The 18,162-nt window shown below is 41.6% G+C and overlaps 3 protein-coding genes across 5 annotated transcripts in view; 1 reads left to right on the top strand and 2 right to left on the bottom strand.

Moving 5' to 3' along the window:
- The window catches only part of Cmpy (crimpy), a 50,864-nt gene extending 43,696 nt beyond the window's left edge, over nucleotides 1-7,168 (bottom strand). The window contains exons 1-3 of the mRNA XM_076894813.1: nucleotides 7,025-7,168; nucleotides 5,854-6,217; nucleotides 4,658-4,800 (exon numbers count right to left, since the gene is read on the bottom strand). Coding sequence (XP_076750928.1) covers nucleotides 4,658-4,800; nucleotides 5,854-5,999 — 289 coding nt within the window. The 5' untranslated portion in view covers nucleotides 6,000-6,217; nucleotides 7,025-7,168. The remainder of the gene's footprint in view (nucleotides 1-4,657; nucleotides 4,801-5,853; nucleotides 6,218-7,024) is intronic.
- Nucleotides 7,169-7,946: 778 nt separating this feature from the next.
- Nup188 (nuclear pore complex protein Nup188) lies at nucleotides 7,947-14,363 on the top strand. The gene is made up of 5 exons (XM_076894721.1): nucleotides 7,947-8,179; nucleotides 8,308-8,518; nucleotides 8,601-9,065; nucleotides 9,142-9,266; nucleotides 9,336-14,363. Exons 1-5 carry the CDS (start codon nucleotides 8,151-8,153, stop codon nucleotides 14,203-14,205), a joined length of 5,700 nt encoding a protein of 1,899 aa, XP_076750836.1. The 5' UTR covers nucleotides 7,947-8,150; the 3' UTR covers nucleotides 14,206-14,363.
- A 127-nt stretch (nucleotides 14,364-14,490) lies between these two features.
- LOC143423424 (mesoderm induction early response protein 1) lies at nucleotides 14,491-17,756 on the bottom strand. Of its 3 annotated transcripts, none has more exons than XM_076894763.1 (5): nucleotides 17,589-17,756; nucleotides 17,324-17,459; nucleotides 16,006-17,076; nucleotides 15,796-15,923; nucleotides 14,491-15,587 (listed from the first exon to the last, which is right to left on the bottom strand). In XM_076894763.1, coding segments are annotated over exons 1-5 (1,959 nt in total). In that variant the 5' UTR covers nucleotides 17,591-17,756; the 3' UTR covers nucleotides 14,491-14,965. The 3 variants fall into 3 exon arrangements, with proteins under 3 accessions (XP_076750878.1, XP_076750879.1, XP_076750881.1); XM_076894764.1 differs by having other exon boundaries at nucleotides 14,491-15,584; XM_076894766.1 differs by lacking the exon at nucleotides 17,589-17,756 and adding an exon at nucleotides 17,161-17,240 and having other exon boundaries at nucleotides 17,324-17,384.
- Nucleotides 17,757-18,162: the final 406 nt, after the last annotated feature.

The following is an 18,162-nucleotide window of genomic DNA, read 5'->3' as shown; positions in this document are numbered from 1 at the left end:
AGTGCTTTTTCTTCATGAAAATCCCAACCCGGTCACGTACGTTTATTAATCTTACCGCGAGTATACTTTACAATCATCTTTTCTAAACGATACGATTGTCTTAGTTGAACGTAAACAAGCGCAACAAGAAACTGCGTACGATATACATGGAATTCACGTATCTGTATAAATTCTATGGGTGTCAACGTATAAACACGTAGGTACGCATAACGTACATTTGCACAAAGTGAACTTCAGCAAGCCGATGCGATGCGATGCGACGCGACGAAAACTACTGTTTGTAGAATGGTCTACCACGGTCGCTGATACTTCGCGTGCGGTGTGCATTCAGCCGCAACCTACATGCATACGACACCTCTACAGAGGAATATACGTCGTTGAAAATGGGGATTATTCTTGGTTTAATTGATTGGAAACGAGCCTTCCCCGCCTCCCATGCCAGACTGAAATCCTGTTCTCGACCGCAGACCAACTATTAAGCGCGACCCTTGTCATTTTGTCGCAGCCTTACAACAGATAATCGAATGTTCAACGTTGGATGTGCAACGACGTACACTCGACTCGGGTTCTTTTTCACGTGGTTTAGCTCGCGATCATCTGAAATTTAATTGCTCCTGCATTGAAAGGTTTAATGTTATCGATCTCAGATGGGGCATACTACTGGACTGACCGGAAACGTCAGGAATCGAAAATTTCGAGACGTCTTGAATTATCCGACGACAGAAAAACGCAGCTCTGCACTTGAAATAATATTCTCTGGCATAAAACCGAGCTTAATGCGTCTCTCGTTTTTTGCGCATACTCTCGACTCAACTTGGTAATTACTCACGGATAAGAGCACGTTTAAAAACGAGTGTGTTCGTTCCGTGCATTTCCCTCGAATAAAGTAATGCTTTCAAAATGATGCTGCGCGTAAAAATTAATTCTTTTGGGAGAAGTTGGCGCCTGGTTAAACCGAAAAGCCAGAGTTTGTTTCGTTTTGTTCTCGTTTCAACGGGTCGCCGTGCTGTGAAACGTATTCGCAGAATGTCCTTACGCGCCAACTCCTTGTGTTTTAGCACGATACTTCGAATACAGCCAATGAGTCCACCAATGCGAATATATTCAAAGGAAATGCACATCTATTTCGATCTACGAAGCGACTATTGGAGGTAGAAAAATTAAACGAATTCATCGTTGAAAATCGTGACGCTAGCAACGTAATCGTCGTCGCCATCGTCGTCGTTGTCGTCGTCGTCGTCGTCGTCGTCGTCGTCGTTGTAGTCGTGGTCGTGGTTGTACGCCACTTTCACCATTTCACAGGGAATGCATCGTGCTTTCGCGCCACGGATTTTCTTCTGGAAAACGAATCATCTCTATTGCGCTACTGCATAAAATATACAGAAGCGCGCACTCGTCACGGATGTGAATGCATTTCTCCTTGACAACCGAGCTAGGGGACGTGGAATTTTTTCACCAACATTCGCTGCTAAATTTCGTATACCAGCACATGTACGTATACCATATAAATGGCGATCAACGATTAAAAATGTTTCAATCAACGCGGAGCAAGAGGAATTTGCATATGTACATATGCGAAAGAATGATATTTGCCTTTAACGTTTGGTAAGGGGCGCTGCTGAAATTATGTTTCGTACAGTAGAGCTTTGAAGTGTCGTGATTAATTTATCGCATGAACGTTGTTCATGGCTGACCGAGGATCTCACCTTACTCGTAAGAGGGTACGACGTGCTCGTGCTGGTTAATCGAGCTCGATATCACTTTGCGAGCATGCAAACGATGCGTACACGCTATTATATACGTATGTACGTACGTGCATGTATCGTGCAGATAGTATTACGGTCAATATTTCACCGCAAAACTTGCTCGAGCGCGCATAATTTAATTTTTAATCCGTAAACTGTACGAAAAGAGAAGAAAGTGAGCTACCATCGCCGTTTACTAAACGCTACGGTACGCGACCGAGGAACGTGTTCCTCTATTTCCAAAGATTTACGAGTATCGTGGTACACGAACCATAGAGAGGAGCCAGATATACATATAATGCGCGCGTATCCTTGCTGCGCTCTGCAACAATTTCCTCCAGTAGGAGTAAGCGGTGCGCAAATTTTTTCGATACAAATTTTTTTCTCTATGTTTTAGAAGCAGATAGGAACAGTGGTCCTCGAAACTACGCAAAGTCTACTAAACTGGAAATAACAAGATGAGTATAAGTGGTATGCATCCAACACTGTTCACCTCTGTCCTAAATAAAATGATGCAGAACGTGGATAACGCATCTAAAGAAAATACACTACGGAAAAGGATTAGGATTTAAAACGTTTTAAATACGAGAGGGGTGTCGTTGAATGGCGTTGACGGGAAATGCGATGAATAATAAAGATACTCGGAAACCTTGAATGAGATTGAAAACGTACAGAATGAAAAGAATTTTTCTTTTACACGGAACAACGAAGGGAAAAAAGGGCAAATAATGTTCGTTACAAATACTGGCTGATTCCGACGAATTTACATCTCCGGCACATTGGTCGAAAACCGATAATGTCGGTGGTTAACAAATTCAGATACAGTTTCCTAGCAACCACCAACCAACCGAACCTTCAAAAGGCAATAACGTCATTATGAGCAGCGACGAGGAAATGGTCCGTGAATACTTAGATATCTTCCACCTTCATTTTCTCTTAACCGCACTGTCTTGCGTTCTCGTTTCAGTGGACCCAAACGCGTTCGTATCTGCCTACATTTATCGCGGAATCATGTAAATTTCACTTGGTAAACAAAAGGAAACAAAAACCACAATCGATAACGAAAGGATAGGCGTTCATCTAACGAGGGAACTTATAAAGCGCGATAATTACGATGCGCGCGTGTCGTTACGATGGAGGTGTAGCTTTTAAATGGAAGCACGGTAATATAAATACGAGGGACCTAAACTAATTTGCTCCTCTCCCCGTTCTCCTCCCTCATCACGATCTCTTGCCTTCGAGCAACGATATTCCATGAATACTGAACACTTGAACTTCCACGTCAAGTACATACTAGTGCATATGCATCGGCTTAAATTCAACGAGGGTATGCACGTTATCCGCGGACTGAGCGCATACCTCTGTACACCCTCTTTCTTAATCGTTTTCCGACCAATTTTTCCAACCATACGACTAGCTGAATTTTCTTGCTTGCTTCGGGGATATACCTATCCTATTCATTAATATCACCGAATAGGATTATCGTTAGAAAATTGATAAGAATGATAAGAACGATAAGAAGTGTGTGAAAAACGGTAAAACGGGTTGCGAGACGGTTACTGAAAATGTTCGAGCTAGACATTTCGTATACAAAAAGGAAGATAGTCGCAGTTCCTGGTGTGAAGAAATTGAATCACGGTAATTCAATTATCTGCCACTCTAAGATTATAACTTTAAAGAAGATGGTGCGAGTAATTAGTATCGAAGCGTTCACGACCTCTTTGAACGCGAATCTGAAGAGCGTTCAGCCGTAGGAGAAGAGATTTCGAGTAGAACAGCTCTTTTATTTTCTTTTACCACCTTAGCTGGAAAAACTCTTTCAACGAGTTTTCAACTATGGCGTTTTCAAATTTAAAATCAATGGCTTCGCTTAGAAATTCGAGGGAATTCCGAGTAACGAACGAACGTTAACAAAAAAGTTTGATATCTATTAAAATTATAACAGCATCTTATCGATAAGAGGAACGGGTAAAAAAAATTCGAGCCACTGTTGCATGGAGCTTGGCTCGATGCCATCTGCAACGGCAACCGAGTTACGTTCACTCATGCGAGAGTGTTAATAAAATCCGGAATTTCAAACAGATCGTTACTTTGACCTCGCTATTCTGGCTGTTACACGGCACCTATGTTTGTTAGCGTTACCGCTCTCCGACCCAACGATAATTCTGGATAACTTTCAAAGTCCGGACCTTACCTTATTCTTTCTCCACCTTCAACTTTTCTAACAACGCCAAACAAACCCGAGAAACTTTTCTGCTCTCTGTCATCGCTGCTTTTTCTACTAGCCTCGGCGCGGAAGAAGCGAAGTAATAACGACTCGCGGGGTGTTGCAGCGGAAAAATTGTTCAATTAAATTCGCAGCCAGGAGCTGTCGCGTTCGTTTCTCTCGGGTTCACAGTTTCATGGCTCGACTTGTTCAAAGTGTGAAGAAGTTTCAAGGAGGGGCTACAAGTCGAAGTATAGAGAATAAATAGGATAGAAAGTCAAAGGAAGGGATGACTGGCTCGGAGAATTCCGGAACAACAAGATAGAACTTTTGTAACATTTGTAAATGTACCCAGCTCTGAATCGGTTGTTGAATACAAATCGTATCGGGGGTATGTATACTTTTTCAAGCATTATTACACGTCCCCGGTAAAATACTATTATTACCTCCCTACATCGATAATCACAAGCGCAAAATGTCTCGTCCTCGTTAACGTTGCTTCGATATGATTAGCATTGTCGATGGAACAATCGATGTACCATTTGCCTCGAATGATCCCTGTCTTTATTATTATCGTCGTAGCAAGAGAAAGCTAAGAGTTTGTACATTGTTAAACAGGTGCGAAAGGAAAGAGAAAGGAAGAAAGAAAGTACAATAATAGGATTGAAAGGATATTATTAGATATAAGAATATTCGTTCCACTTACTTGTGCAGATTCCTTCGTCCACTTCTCGCGCGTTAGGTAGAAGATTTTTGATGACACATTGCAAGCCATCGGCACAACTTCCGGAAAAGCCAAACAGACCACCGCACGGCTCTCCTTCGACGCGAGCGCATACCTTGCAGCATCTGTGGAAATAATTGTAATAAGTACAGTTGTAAATGTAACATTTTATACATAACATAGTTTCGTTAAAATTTTTATTTATTTAAAATATAAGTTGGAACTCCATTTACAAGTATGCAGTTCAGCAATAAACCACGTTCCACGTTGAACATTTTCCAATAAATTCTCAGTGGGTAACATTTTTGAACGTTTAAACGATAACTCGCGTGTTCGTAGGATAATACGGTGATCAAGCTTTTTCGAGGCAAGAAAGTGTATCAATACGCTACAATATAACCAGAGCTTAGGAGCGCGTTACCGTGATTCCGTAAGACCGTTAGTAAGACAAATTAGGTAGTTGAAATTGGTCCGAGCACGCGAAAAGAGAATCGCGGGAGCAACTGAAATCGTCTACATCGAGATAAGTACGTACACAGTTCGAAGGACGAGTGAAAAACGAATTCGCAAATCGAAAAATACTATATGACATTCTATGCAGGATTTGTATTAAAAGAGACTAGTAGTTCGGAATATATTTTAAGAATTTCAGGTTCAAGATATCTGCATGAATAATGGCGCGAAACACCCCTTAACTGATACGCACGTGAATGTAACAGCTTTAGAGTTTACTGCTGATCGTGTGTGCGCGAGAAAGAACGGGAAAAGTTCTGATCTTGCGATGTAATAACGATCGATGCACTATCTGACTACATGAGCGAATAAAAAACGGCATATAAAAATTCAGTGAGCCACGCTTTAGTTCGTTTCTAGTTTGAATATTCAGACACTTTGGTACGTCGAATCCTATTTCTCATCGTTGTTTTGTATGAATTGTTGCTTACTATGAAAAAAAGTAAGTTCGTTAGAACAGGTTTATTGCGTCATGGATTTGAATTGCAGGTAATGTCCCTCGACAGGAATAGGATGAACGAGTAGTGGATCGGTTTTGCCGGGTAAACGCGGCGGTCTCTGGTACACGCGAACGACAGGAACCGTGGAAAAGTGATTTTCTAGAAGAAAATCTATCAAGTAGGTAGAGAAAGAGGGAAAAAGGGAAAAAGTGGTCCGCGGCTTACCTGCAGGGGTCCCAAGTGAGGCCTCCGGGGCAATCATCATCCGTGAGAATGTCACACTCGAACGGTGAGCACACACAAGAGAGAGCTCTCGCGACCGCGACCGAGAATACCACGATGCCCCCCAGCAACAGCAATGAGGCCCTCATTTTTCACTCCTCCACTTTCTTCTTCGTAGCTCTGTGGATCTCGTCCGTCTTTTCTGGTGGGCGCGCGCGAGATCACAGGCTCGACCCGAATACGTCCCCCGAATCGTCGCGAAATCAGTTCATCGTTTCAACGGCTTGACACGACGACGACGTACATCTCAGTTTCGACTCGCCGAGCGCACACCTAGACACGTGCTTTATCGTTGCCACGCCATAAACTATCAACACCAAATCCTCCCCCTTGAAATCTCTCGCGTAGCTGAAACGGATCAAAGGATCGATTAGTCGATGGTACGATTAAGCGAAGTTACTTTGAAATCACCATCGAACCCTGGAGAAGGGTGACGCGTTAACGCAGCCTGATCTCGTTATCGTACGTTTAAATTACGCAGCAGCAGAAGGGTTGCTCGCGACGGATATAGGGAAGAACCGCATTGCTGCATAGACGGTGTAACGCGTACAAATTTCAAGGGGCCATAATACAACCGAGAATACTCTTAACGCACACCGCGTACGCGTGGCTATGTGTATTTCCCGATGGATGGTATCCACCGTAACATGAATCGCGTCCTACGTAGATTATGAAAACACACACGGCTCGAAACAGCTCCGGATGATATGTGCTCTGAATTATTCGCTGTTATTCGGTTCCCCGATGATTTCACGCTTCGCGTTCCATCTTTCCGGGCTCGTACGCTTTTTCACCTCTCGAGCAATCTCTCGTCAGGCCAGTTTTACGTTCACGAAATCTCCTCGAAATACCCGAAAACATAAAATCGAACGATCAACGCCGGAATCTTAAATATTTCTCTCGACAGACCGTCACAATTGTTTAATCGAGAGGAATGTTGCGAAAAAACCCCGATTGTAGAACGCGCGTACACGAGTTGCAACCTACGAAGGACCGTAGAGGACAAATCGGGCAGCAGCAGTGGACAAATAGATCTCGCGCGACAAAATATTGCCTCAAATACGGCCATCCGAAGAACCGAAGGCCGGCTTTACGATCAAATCGAAATATTTACAGGTACAATGTGCGGCAGGTCGCATAGTAATCACGAAAAATACGCGGTTTCTTCTATCGATGCACTCTCACGCTGACAACATCGTGCACAACCGAACAAAATGTTTTTTTCATGCGGCAACAAATACGCGACGCGTCCGATGTTCAAGACGAACGTGTACTAACCGAGAATCGGCGTCTATGACGCGGCGTCGTACGCCTCGACGGTTCGCGTCGGCGCCCTGACGACCCTATCGCTGCTTTTCCTGCGATCCATTTCTTCACCTATTTCGATTGTTACCTGCTGCCACATCGAAACAATTTTCTTTCTTCCTCGTTAATAATTCTCACTAACCACGACAATGTACTGATGCGAGCTCGATGATTCCACATCTATTCGAATAAAACCAAGTATACTTGCGACTCTCTTGAAATTCGTTCACTGGGATTGATTTGAATCGTTTGCAGAAATCGTTGCTTTTCTCTTGGAGAAAATGTGGAAGAAATTGACGCTGCCTTTGAAAAGTTGCGTGTTCGATTTAGCGCATTCGTTACGATAGATCTAACGTGAAAATCATAAGGAATGTATTGATTGAAAGATGTATCGATTGTACAATGAAATTACATTAAAAGATACATGAAATATCTACGTACCCAAAGATGTATCTATTTCTCGTTGAAAGTAACACAATTCCTCATGGGTACGGTCAATTTTACGAAATAACTTTTCATTTTTACCCAAAACGAAGAATTACAAAATGCGCGACTGGTGACGGCGGGAAATCCATGTCAGTAGAGCCAACTTAAATTCTTTTAGGAACCCTAGCTCAGCTTTACTTTTAAGAATACACGATTCATCGTCCAATCAGCGATTAATTTTTCAAGATCATTCTTCGTGAAATCCCTTAAAAAAAAATAAACTCGTGAAACTCGATTGAAAACTGCACACATGTGTATTGACATCGGTCCGTTATTGTCACTCGCTTTTATGCACAAATTAAGGTTATGTTTTACGTTACTATTACCGAGCAATTGTTAATAATGTAGGAATGCGATATCCAAATGATATATTTATCTGATTTCCATGTGTATTTTAATTTACGATATCATCACATTTCACACGGTTTATATGAGCCGGTGTGTTAGAAATGGAAGTGCCTACTGTAGAAAGTTTTCCGTAAGTAAATAATAAATTTGATTTTTCACTGTACTTACAAATCATTTGTTGCTTTCTCCATGGTTCATAAAAATTCACTTCTTCCATACCACGATTGTTATTGTATCCCTAAAACACGTGGTATATAGTTACTGTAAGGAGTTGTGGTTTTTAATATCGGATACGGTGTGTCGATGTGAGAAACAATTAGTCGAAGATGAAATTAAGAAAGAAACTAAACTTCTCAAAGAAGGATTACTATTTTTTAAACCATACACGGAAGCATCGCTTCAAAACATACCCAAAAATGATCCTTCACCTCGAATGTTCGAATTAATTAGTAAACTTGCCCCACTTCTCGTACGTATTGGAAAAAAATTTTTATTTATTCTTCTTCTTCTGCTGTGGACAAATAAATGACAAATTATATTACTTTCATCAGAATTTAGATGCCACGATTACATGGGATCTGGTTTGTAATTTTATAAAATATGAATATCGGAATTGCGCAGAAACTTTTGCATCTCAACTTATAGATTTTACGTCAATGAAAGCATTAATCGATGATATCTGGATATTTTATTATTCCGAAAGGATGACCTTAATAAAGTGCCTTAAACTTATGGTTGAATACAAAGATAAAGGTCATCGCTATCAAAAGGAATTTGCAAAGTTCTTTGACGATGTTCTATTTGGAACACTGTTAGAATCCGTTCGAAAACAAATAGAGATGTTAAAAATGGTAATACCACCCGTAAGATCTCAACTATGTACAGAGGAATACTTACACAGGTTATACAACAGTAGCCTGATTGAAATGCGAGAATTATTGCACATACTGACAGTAATTATTAACGATATACATATCGCAGACACTGAATTTATGAAGCTTTACGAAAGTATCGGAGTAAGTATCGTATAAAGTAAGGTATGATGCGTAATATGTTGTTGTCCGATATCATATAGTAATATTCTATTTGCAGGGAGAGCCAAGGCGGTTAGCAAGTACAAAAAGTCACGAAGATAAGAAAGCAATTGCCAAAAAGATTAAAGAAATACAGTACAGTCAAGTAGCTCTATTTTTAGTAACATTAGATGTTAGAAAACAGTATGTTATTTTGTATTTCCTACTTGTGAATTAAGTAGCATTCTTATAGTAAAAGTGTATCTTTTCTAGCCCCGATATGGAAGATTGGATACGCAGCGTGAGGACTAGTATGCAAGAAACTTTTGAACAGAAATGCATTCGTGATAATTTTCCTCAAGATAGCGCGCTATTTTTATCCTGGATGTTGGCGAATTACGCTGTCGATCCTGACGACATTAATATTTTAAACAGATTCAGACCATTTGGTATAAAAGCTATACAGCTAAATGTTTTTCACTACTTGGAGGACTTGTTGAACAGCGAAATGATTTACGAGAAAACCCATTACGCTGAAGTTGTACGAAGCAGCGTGTACAACCTCCTCACTTTAGTGTGCGCTTTCGTCGACGAAGATAAATTGAGCGCGTTAAATGGTATTTTTGATGCTGTTGCCGCTACAATTCAGTTTCCGGAGACTGCGGCACGATTTTGGCAAGAACGAAACGATGGTTTGTGGTTGATTTATAAATTCGCAGCGGAACAGTTTCCATATGAATTCGAACCGTTAACAAACATCGCGATCGGATTGGCAAGCGCGTCGGAATCGAGTGCTGAAAAAATTGCTGTGGAATTGGACAATCTTCAATCGTTAACATTGGAAGTACCGCGGCAGCGGGACCATAACAAACCGTTAAAGCCATATGAAAAAGGATGTACAATTCACAAGAATATGTATACGATATCGGAAGAATGTATCCGTGAAAATATACGTATACTATCAAGTGAACGCGAGGTGGTGATATTCCGTGGAAAGGCAAGCTATTGGGATGCTCTGCATCACAAGATAGAGCAGCTCTTCTCTCAAGCAGGCGGCGGAATTACAAGTATCAATGAAATGAACAAAAACTTGCCCGAGCACGTTTCGCAAGGTCTAAAATTGTTGAAAACATTGGCCAAATATGTAGGTATACGGCCAAGTATGGTTATTCCAACGGAATTAAGTTTTGAAATTATAAACAGATTTTCTTATCCAGTATTACCCGAGGAAAAAATGTACATATACAAAGTAGTTGCCGCTTGCATCGATATCTCGTCCGAACTCGTATTAGAGTATCCAGAAGAAATTTTGTCCCGGATGCGTGCTGGCGTTTATCCGAAGTTCAATAATCGATATCAAAAGACGTTAGATTTCGCAGAAGCAGTCTCATTCGACGGTGGTATTATCGCGTCTTGGTTATCTGCCATAGAAACGATCGCTCACTCTTATCCAATTTTGAATGCATACTTGGATATTTTATCGAAATATTTAATCAGAAAATACAACGAGGAAGCTCTGTACACCGTTGAAATACCTGGGATGGTGTTTCTGTTGCAAGGTGTTTTGCCAAAATTGGATTCCTGGTATTTCGATTCCGATGCGGAACGAACCGATTTATGGTTGAAGAGCATGTTTTGCCTCCATAGAGCGCTCGAATCTAGTCTCTCGAAAAAAGATATACGTTATGAGTTACAGTTGGTTGTTGCCTACAGTTTATTGCATTTAGAACCACGTCACGCATTACTCAAGCTGATTCGTACCGGTGAACGTACTTTGCACAACAAAATGATGGCAGAAACGGATTGGATTCGAGGGAAAGGATTCAAAGCAATTAAAAGTGTACACTTGGCCTTATCGGTAGTGAATAGATTGTTAATATTTCGAAAATCATTGGGTCTGGAAATAGGCGACAGATCACCGTTGGAAGCTGCATTGTATTCGTCGCCTCGTGTACCGAACGGTCTTTTAATAGTACCCACGATCGTGAATTATTTGTACGTTTGGTTCAGTCCACCTTTACAAGCAATGGCTGTTAAGTTGCTGAAAAAGTTTGCCGAAGGATCGTCAATGTCTCTTTTGGTTTGCATGGGCATGGACGGTACAGCCATACGAGAGACCTTTGCTTCTCGACGGGGTCTAATGTCGCCAACTTGTGACGCAGATGTCAAAGTCGCTATTCTTGAATTGGTCGCCGTATGCCTCGAAAAACAACCTGGTTTGACAGAAGCCCTTTTCAATATCGTCCACCCAGCAGAGTGCAAGCGAATTTTTCCACGATCAGTGGAAGAATTTTTCACAGAAGGGTGTAGACAGTTTCTAGTTAAATATCTGAATCGAATTTATGAAAGAGAGGACATCGTGTGCGACAAATTGTACAACAGCACGATGGCGCTGTTACGCGCGATGTGGTATCACAGAAATGAGATTCTTGTAAATTTCTTTCGAAAACGAGAGAACTTTTGGACTCATCTTTTCGCTCCTCTTTTCAGAGATCTAGTGCCAGACGCCAAAGGTTATTCTCATCTATTGGATATAATTACTCTAGAACTGTTCAAAAATACTTCACTGGAAGATGATTTTATCGTGAATTTGAAGAAACTTTTGGACAAATCAAAGGATTACTGGAAGAAATTTGCGATATACATACTGGATGACATACATGCCGATGGCGAGGAATCGAATTATGAGAAACGAGACGGCAGCAAGACAGATTCGTTGTACGAAACAAATTTGGAGTCTTGGTATAATTTTATCGTTACGTTAACCGACGAGAGAATAGCGACAAATTACCCTATCAACGTGTCTCAAGCGCAACTGATTACGCAGCACTCTCTAGAATCGTTATTGGAACGAATCAAACAGTCTTGTGATGTTTCCAATCGAAAAATGACTATGTTGCTCGCCTCGTTGTCGCTACGCTGCATCACTTCGTGGAAACAGATGTGCGTCGACGACTCTAGAATTTTTAAATCAAGATTAACGCAACTGATGCAAGAAATTGGACAAGCATATCGCAGCTATGGGAAATCTTTGCGGCAAACGCTGGTCTCGTTGCTTCTTGGGTGCGTGCAGTGCGTGAAAAGCACGTTACGCGAGGACACGACCAGCCTCGAGTATCTGTTATCGCACTCCTGTACAATCGCTGCGAGCGAATTGGAGGAATTAAAGGAGGCCGCTTCTCGATCGGGAAAGAGGAAACAACAACAGCAACACCCGATCGAGCAAAATGTGAACGAGAAATCAGCCAGAATGGAGAGCGTAACCGCACAAAAGAACGCAGACGAAAGGAACGCGGAAATTATTAGCGGTATTCGGGAGAGCTTACCGGCAACATTGGCAGTCTGTATGGTAACCCAACTGTTACGCTCTTACGTAGAACGTAGTTCCGTCTCGAAGCATCAACGAAAGTCTAGCTGCGTGCAACTTCGACAAATGATCCCTGAATTGATGACGTGCATCGGTATTACTTTGCAAAAATATCCATATTTAAGATTTAGCACCGCTGCCCTGAACTTGCTCAACCTGATCATTCGCTCACCGTACACCTTACATCCGATCAACGAAAACGACATCGCAAAGTTATGGTTGAGCTTGATTCCGCCTAGCGACATTGGCAATAGCATGCTAGACTCGTTATACGATGATTGCACGAATGGAAAATGGCGATGTCAGGATTGGTGGCCGCTTTACACGCTTGGTCTTGAATTTCTGATAGGACTGGTAACTCGAGAAACGCCTACCGTTTACATAAAATCTATCGTGATGTTCGTCAACTCTCACGAATATCAGCTGATGGTCGCGTCGACTCTCTTAAGACACACGGCGGACCTATTCGCTGCCGACTTGGTACAATCTCTCGTTGCTCTTATTCATATTATGGCAGTGCAACCGTACGTTTGGAACACGATACAACCGAACGTCTGCGAAACTCTGATCAAGTGCATGTATCTAGCTTACGATAACACAGTGAATCTGTTATTGCGACCGCGAATCCTTAAGTTCATCATCGATGGTATCAGCGTGGAAAGTGCCGAGGAATTGGAATCTTGCGACAAAAGATCGCCAAGCGGTGAACTGAAGTTGTTAGTGAACAAGTTAATCATTATAAATACAACGTGCACGTTAAGTTTCGTTCACTTCTCTCCGAGGTTGAACACCCTCGTGGACACAATATACACACAGGATTTTTGGTACACGCCAATGGCAGAGATGAATTTCGGACCACCTCAGATGAGCATGAGTTCCAAGCCTCGATTAACTTATGGGACGATCATCAGTTCAACGCAGTTGTTCACGCAGGCGTTACATTCTCGGTCCCAAGCGGTGGGTACGTCGTCCGATTCCGCTAAAAAGGAATGGGAACATGCAACACCGGAAGATCGCCGGATGCACTCGAGCAAGGATCTAAGGAGAATCATCCACGCAGCGTCCGGTTCCACTTCCAGATCTTCTTCCAATGTAGGAGGCGAGTTTTTGGTGTACGTCAGTGGGCTGGACGTAACTGTGCCATTACTGAGTAGTCCGAGACTCGTGCGGAGGCCTTACGATCCTCTTATCTGCGAAAACACTATTTTGTCAAGAGCGACAGCGTTAACGAGTGGTAGACACGTGACGAAAGGAGGTGGCGCGGTAACTGCTGCGAACAGTGATAGCCCTGTTGTAGCCAAGTATCAAAAATTTAGCGATCCTTGGTTCGAATCGATGGATGAAAACAATACAAGATTCGCACTTGAAGTTAATCTCGTGTTAATATTGTGCCAAGCCTTGGAAGGCGTCAGAAGTCCAAGGATCGCTCTTCGGGATCGACAGCTGATTGCACGCGAAACAGTAACCGAATTGGGAGTTTTCTTCGATTTTCTAGAACACAGAGGTACCCCAGACGACTGGCACGTTAAAGGATCGTTGATTAATCCCGACGCTAAAAGCGTAAGAGGTATTCAACAAACCGTTGACTCCAGTCAAACTGTTTTACCCGCGCGATTGAAAGAAACCAAGGGGAAGGTGGTACTCGAAGAAAATATATTCACCACAGGAAAGTTCACGACCAATATTAGTAGCAGTAGTAGTATACAGTTTTTGCCTCTGATGGGGAAATTATTAAAAACTGTCGTGGAATCCCTAGACTTGACTCAGTATCGATAGTAGGATCGAAACAACAATAAAATATGCATACATTGATAAGGTATAGAGAATAAAGTCAAATTGGGCGCAAGGATACACAAATGTATGTGTTGCTTAAAGTTTGTCTCGTACGTGGAAAGTGTGGCGAGCGGGTAGCTCTGTATATTGCGTATCCTTGAAGAAAATACAAAAAAATTAAACAAATATATATTTCCCGATCGAATTTCATTTAATTTAACCATTTCGAAAGTTCAAATTTATCCCGGATCGCATTTTTTTTCTTTTTTTTTTTTTTTTTTTTTTTTTTGTACACTTAGTAATACCAGCAATCGGACACGTGTTTAGAACAACGGTATAATTAACTCTTATAAATTTGCGCCCGGCGCTACAATTCAGTGATTGTAATTTTTAATCCGTTCACTTTGATAACACTTAATTATTTCTATAATTATTTTTCGAAATGCAAATCGTTTTGACAATTTCAACTGATAATCTCTTTACCTACGGGAACGATAATAGTTATCGTAAAGTAGAAAGCAGAAAGTGGAAAAAGCTCTAGTAATTTTTCTGTTCACGTGTCACTTACCCCGTTCTACTGTCTCTCCGCGGTTAACGTGTTTTAGAATAATCATATTACGATAGAGTATAAAAATATAATTCATGGTATTAACGAATGTTATATACGTTACGACAATAGTGGTGACGCGAATGTTAAATGAGTGACATCGCGCGCAGACATCTGACGCCTTCCAGGCTGGAAACCCGAAGGACGTGTTCGACGCTAAGGGGGCAAATGAGGTAAAATGTTCTCTGGTGACGGTGAGTCATGTACATCGTTACTTCTCGGCGTTGCTCGCGAATGGTAAAAGTTATTAGTGGAGGTAACGGTAGAACTGGTTGTAACCGTGCTTGTCATTCCAACGGCCGTGACAATTGGAACGGTGCTGGTTGTTGTTGTATTTATCGTGATCGTCGTTACGATAGAGGAGGTAGAGTGACTTCGAGAGGTCAAGTTTGACCATATATGGGGATTAGCGTAGCTAGAGTCGGACGATGATGAATCGGAATGACGGGTTGACGTGGTGCAATACATAGAAGTTGGCAATGTAGTTGGAACAGGACCTGACGATGACACGGTCGCAGGCGTCGTCGTAGCAGGCGGTGGTGGAGGCGGAGGCGGTGGTGGCGGCGGTCCTGGCGTTGGTCCATTCAAATCCGCTAAAGGATCAACCGTAGCACCATCCCCCCATGGTTCCGCTGATTTACCTTCGTCATTATTCGGAGCGGTGGCAGCTAACCTTTGCCGTTTCGTGTCACCGTGTAATAGGCAATGAACGTTCGGCGAACTGCTACGATCACGAACACCCTCTTGTTCCTCCAGAAATCGGTCCATATAGTCCCTGCTTACGATTCAACGGTCTTGTCATACTTCAAGTTTCCAATCGTAATAAAACAAATTTAACAACGCACACACATACGCATAAATATAGATGGCATATGCGTGCGATTTAATTGAAATTTTAAATGTATGCACGACATATTTTTAGCCGAAATTTTAATCGTTACGAATGTGTATCTAAAAGAGAAGAACAAGGCAGAGAAAATACTCACGTGATGCCCGGATGTAAAGCGTATTTCTTCTTTTCTAAACGAGCCTTGTACGTAAATATATCGTGACGTTCCGTTTTCTTCCAAAGGTAATAAAATTGCACCAATTCACCAACGGATCGCGTTCTAACCTGTTTAACAACGAACCATGCGTAACGTACAATTATTTCTTGTTGCCGCTGTAGTTAGTTGAAGATGTTGTACAACGCGTACCTTGTTCTTCTGTATCAAATGGAAATCTTTTCCGTAGCTTCGTAATCCAGTTTCGAAATTATGACATTCCTCTTCCGACCAAAGGCTAACTGCATCCGTTGGTGGTAGGACGTTCATTCTACGTCTTCTGAGTGCCTCTTCAAGATTGTAACCACATTGCAACAACAGATACAAAGCTTGTTCGTCGTCTCTGATATGAGAGCCTGTAGGCAGAGAACCACCTTTAACAGCCGGTAACTGCGCTCGTTCCAAAAACTCTTCGGTTTCTTCTTCGGGTATATGACTCGGATCCCATAACATCTTATCCTCATTTTCGTAAGGTAAAGCATCGTCGTAATGACAAAGACCTTCCGGTATAGCCGCTTGGTAGTTGATACCAACCATGATTGTCTTTTTCCATTCTTCTTCGTCCGGACTATAATCACAATCGTCTTCTTCTTCTTCGCTCTGTGGCCGGGAAACGCTTCGCAACAACCTCGATGTACCGCTACCTATAGCACTGCTAACTATTCCATCTTCTCCGCCATCTACAGTACCACTGCTAACGCTACCTTCAACTCCACCAACAGTATTATCGTTTATCGTACAGCCAGTATGTGTGGTTATACCAGTACACTTGGCGGTACTAGTACCGCCCATTGTCGGGGCCGTCCTTGTGTTTTCATTGTTACTACAACCGTCGATCATTGAACATTCTTCGCCTTCGGCTTCTTCGTCGTCCTCGTCGTCGTCCTGAATTCGGTGTCGTCTACTATTGTCCCCGGAACCTACACTACTGGCATTGCTTCGTTTCATTGCTGCTTCCGACACTAACGATGTCGAATCTTTCCCTTTTACCAACATTTCTGTATAAAATTGCTTAAGATCTGGCTCGTTACTAGCTGCGTCTGCTTCGTCGTCGTCGTCATCGTCATCCGCGTCATTATCCCCCTTATCTGAATACTGGCCTTCAACTTCCGGATCGCCGCTCCCAGATGGTATTAACATTCGATCTGAACTGTTTGAATTTTCCGTTGACGGATCCCCGTATCCATACATCGCAAGTAGATCTTTTAGTGGCATATCACCTTCCTGAAAGAAGACAAGAACAGAAATGATTACCATGTCACGTATAACAAACTGATTAAACATACGAATCTCACTACGAGAACGCACTTTGAGTCCAAAGTGTTGTAGAAACTTATCATAATTGTAATTATTTATGGGCTTGATTTTTTCATTTCACAGGCTTGATCCTAGAATAGTTGGGATCAGAATCTTGTTACAAAGTGAACATCGTACATGTTAAATATTTTATTCAGACACCTCAGAATTATACCTTTTGCAAGTTGGACAACTCGTTGTGAGAATCTTCACTACCTTCTAAAGCTTCTTCTTCGTCTAAAGTCCGTTCATCATCAAAATCATTTACCATCATTTCCGTGGTTGGACCCATATCATAATCTCGATCTGCCCTATAAAATATTAAATACCGTATATATAAAAATATATATAGATATATATATTTTCTACTTTTTTAGATAGCCGCAAGTCTCAAAAGAAGAAAGTAAACGATACCCAATTACTGATACGTCTATACTAACATGTTTATATTTGCTGTAGTAACCAAAGTAGAGACATGTCACGCAAGTATTAGAGGGCAGTATCTAATGTGTACACTGGGCGATGCACATTATTAGAATGTCAAAGGAGAATGTCCTTAAGCTACCAGATTTGTAGGTTCTCTCGAATTTCCATTGATTCAATTAAACACTTTCCCCCATATTAAGACAATACAACATATAGTTTTATGACGCGCATCTAACCTTAAATTTCTATGATACTAATGATGCTTTCACATTCACAGCAACACAGTTCATTTTCAAGTGATCAGTATAATAGAAAATTAAATGTATTTCAGAGTTTGATTGTTACTGACACACACACTCTATACTATAATGAATTTCACATCACCACACTGAAAATCTTTAATTGCAACGTACATCTTCACAAAGAGTAGCAAATTTTTCGGCACAGAAGTTTCACGATATATCTAACATTTTTCTAAGGCACAATTTTAATCGATGACAAAACTAATTTAACGGTATTAACAAATCCGTTGGCGAAATTATTGTTACTTCGAGGAAAATAAACTGGAAAGTGTACAATACATTATTT

The sequence above is a fragment of the Xylocopa sonorina genome, chromosome 5, assembly GCF_050948175.1.
Source record: "Xylocopa sonorina isolate GNS202 chromosome 5, iyXylSono1_principal, whole genome shotgun sequence".
Taxonomy (NCBI): Eukaryota; Metazoa; Arthropoda; class Insecta; order Hymenoptera; family Apidae; genus Xylocopa; species Xylocopa sonorina.
This window is presented reverse-complemented; position numbering and strand designations above follow the sequence as displayed.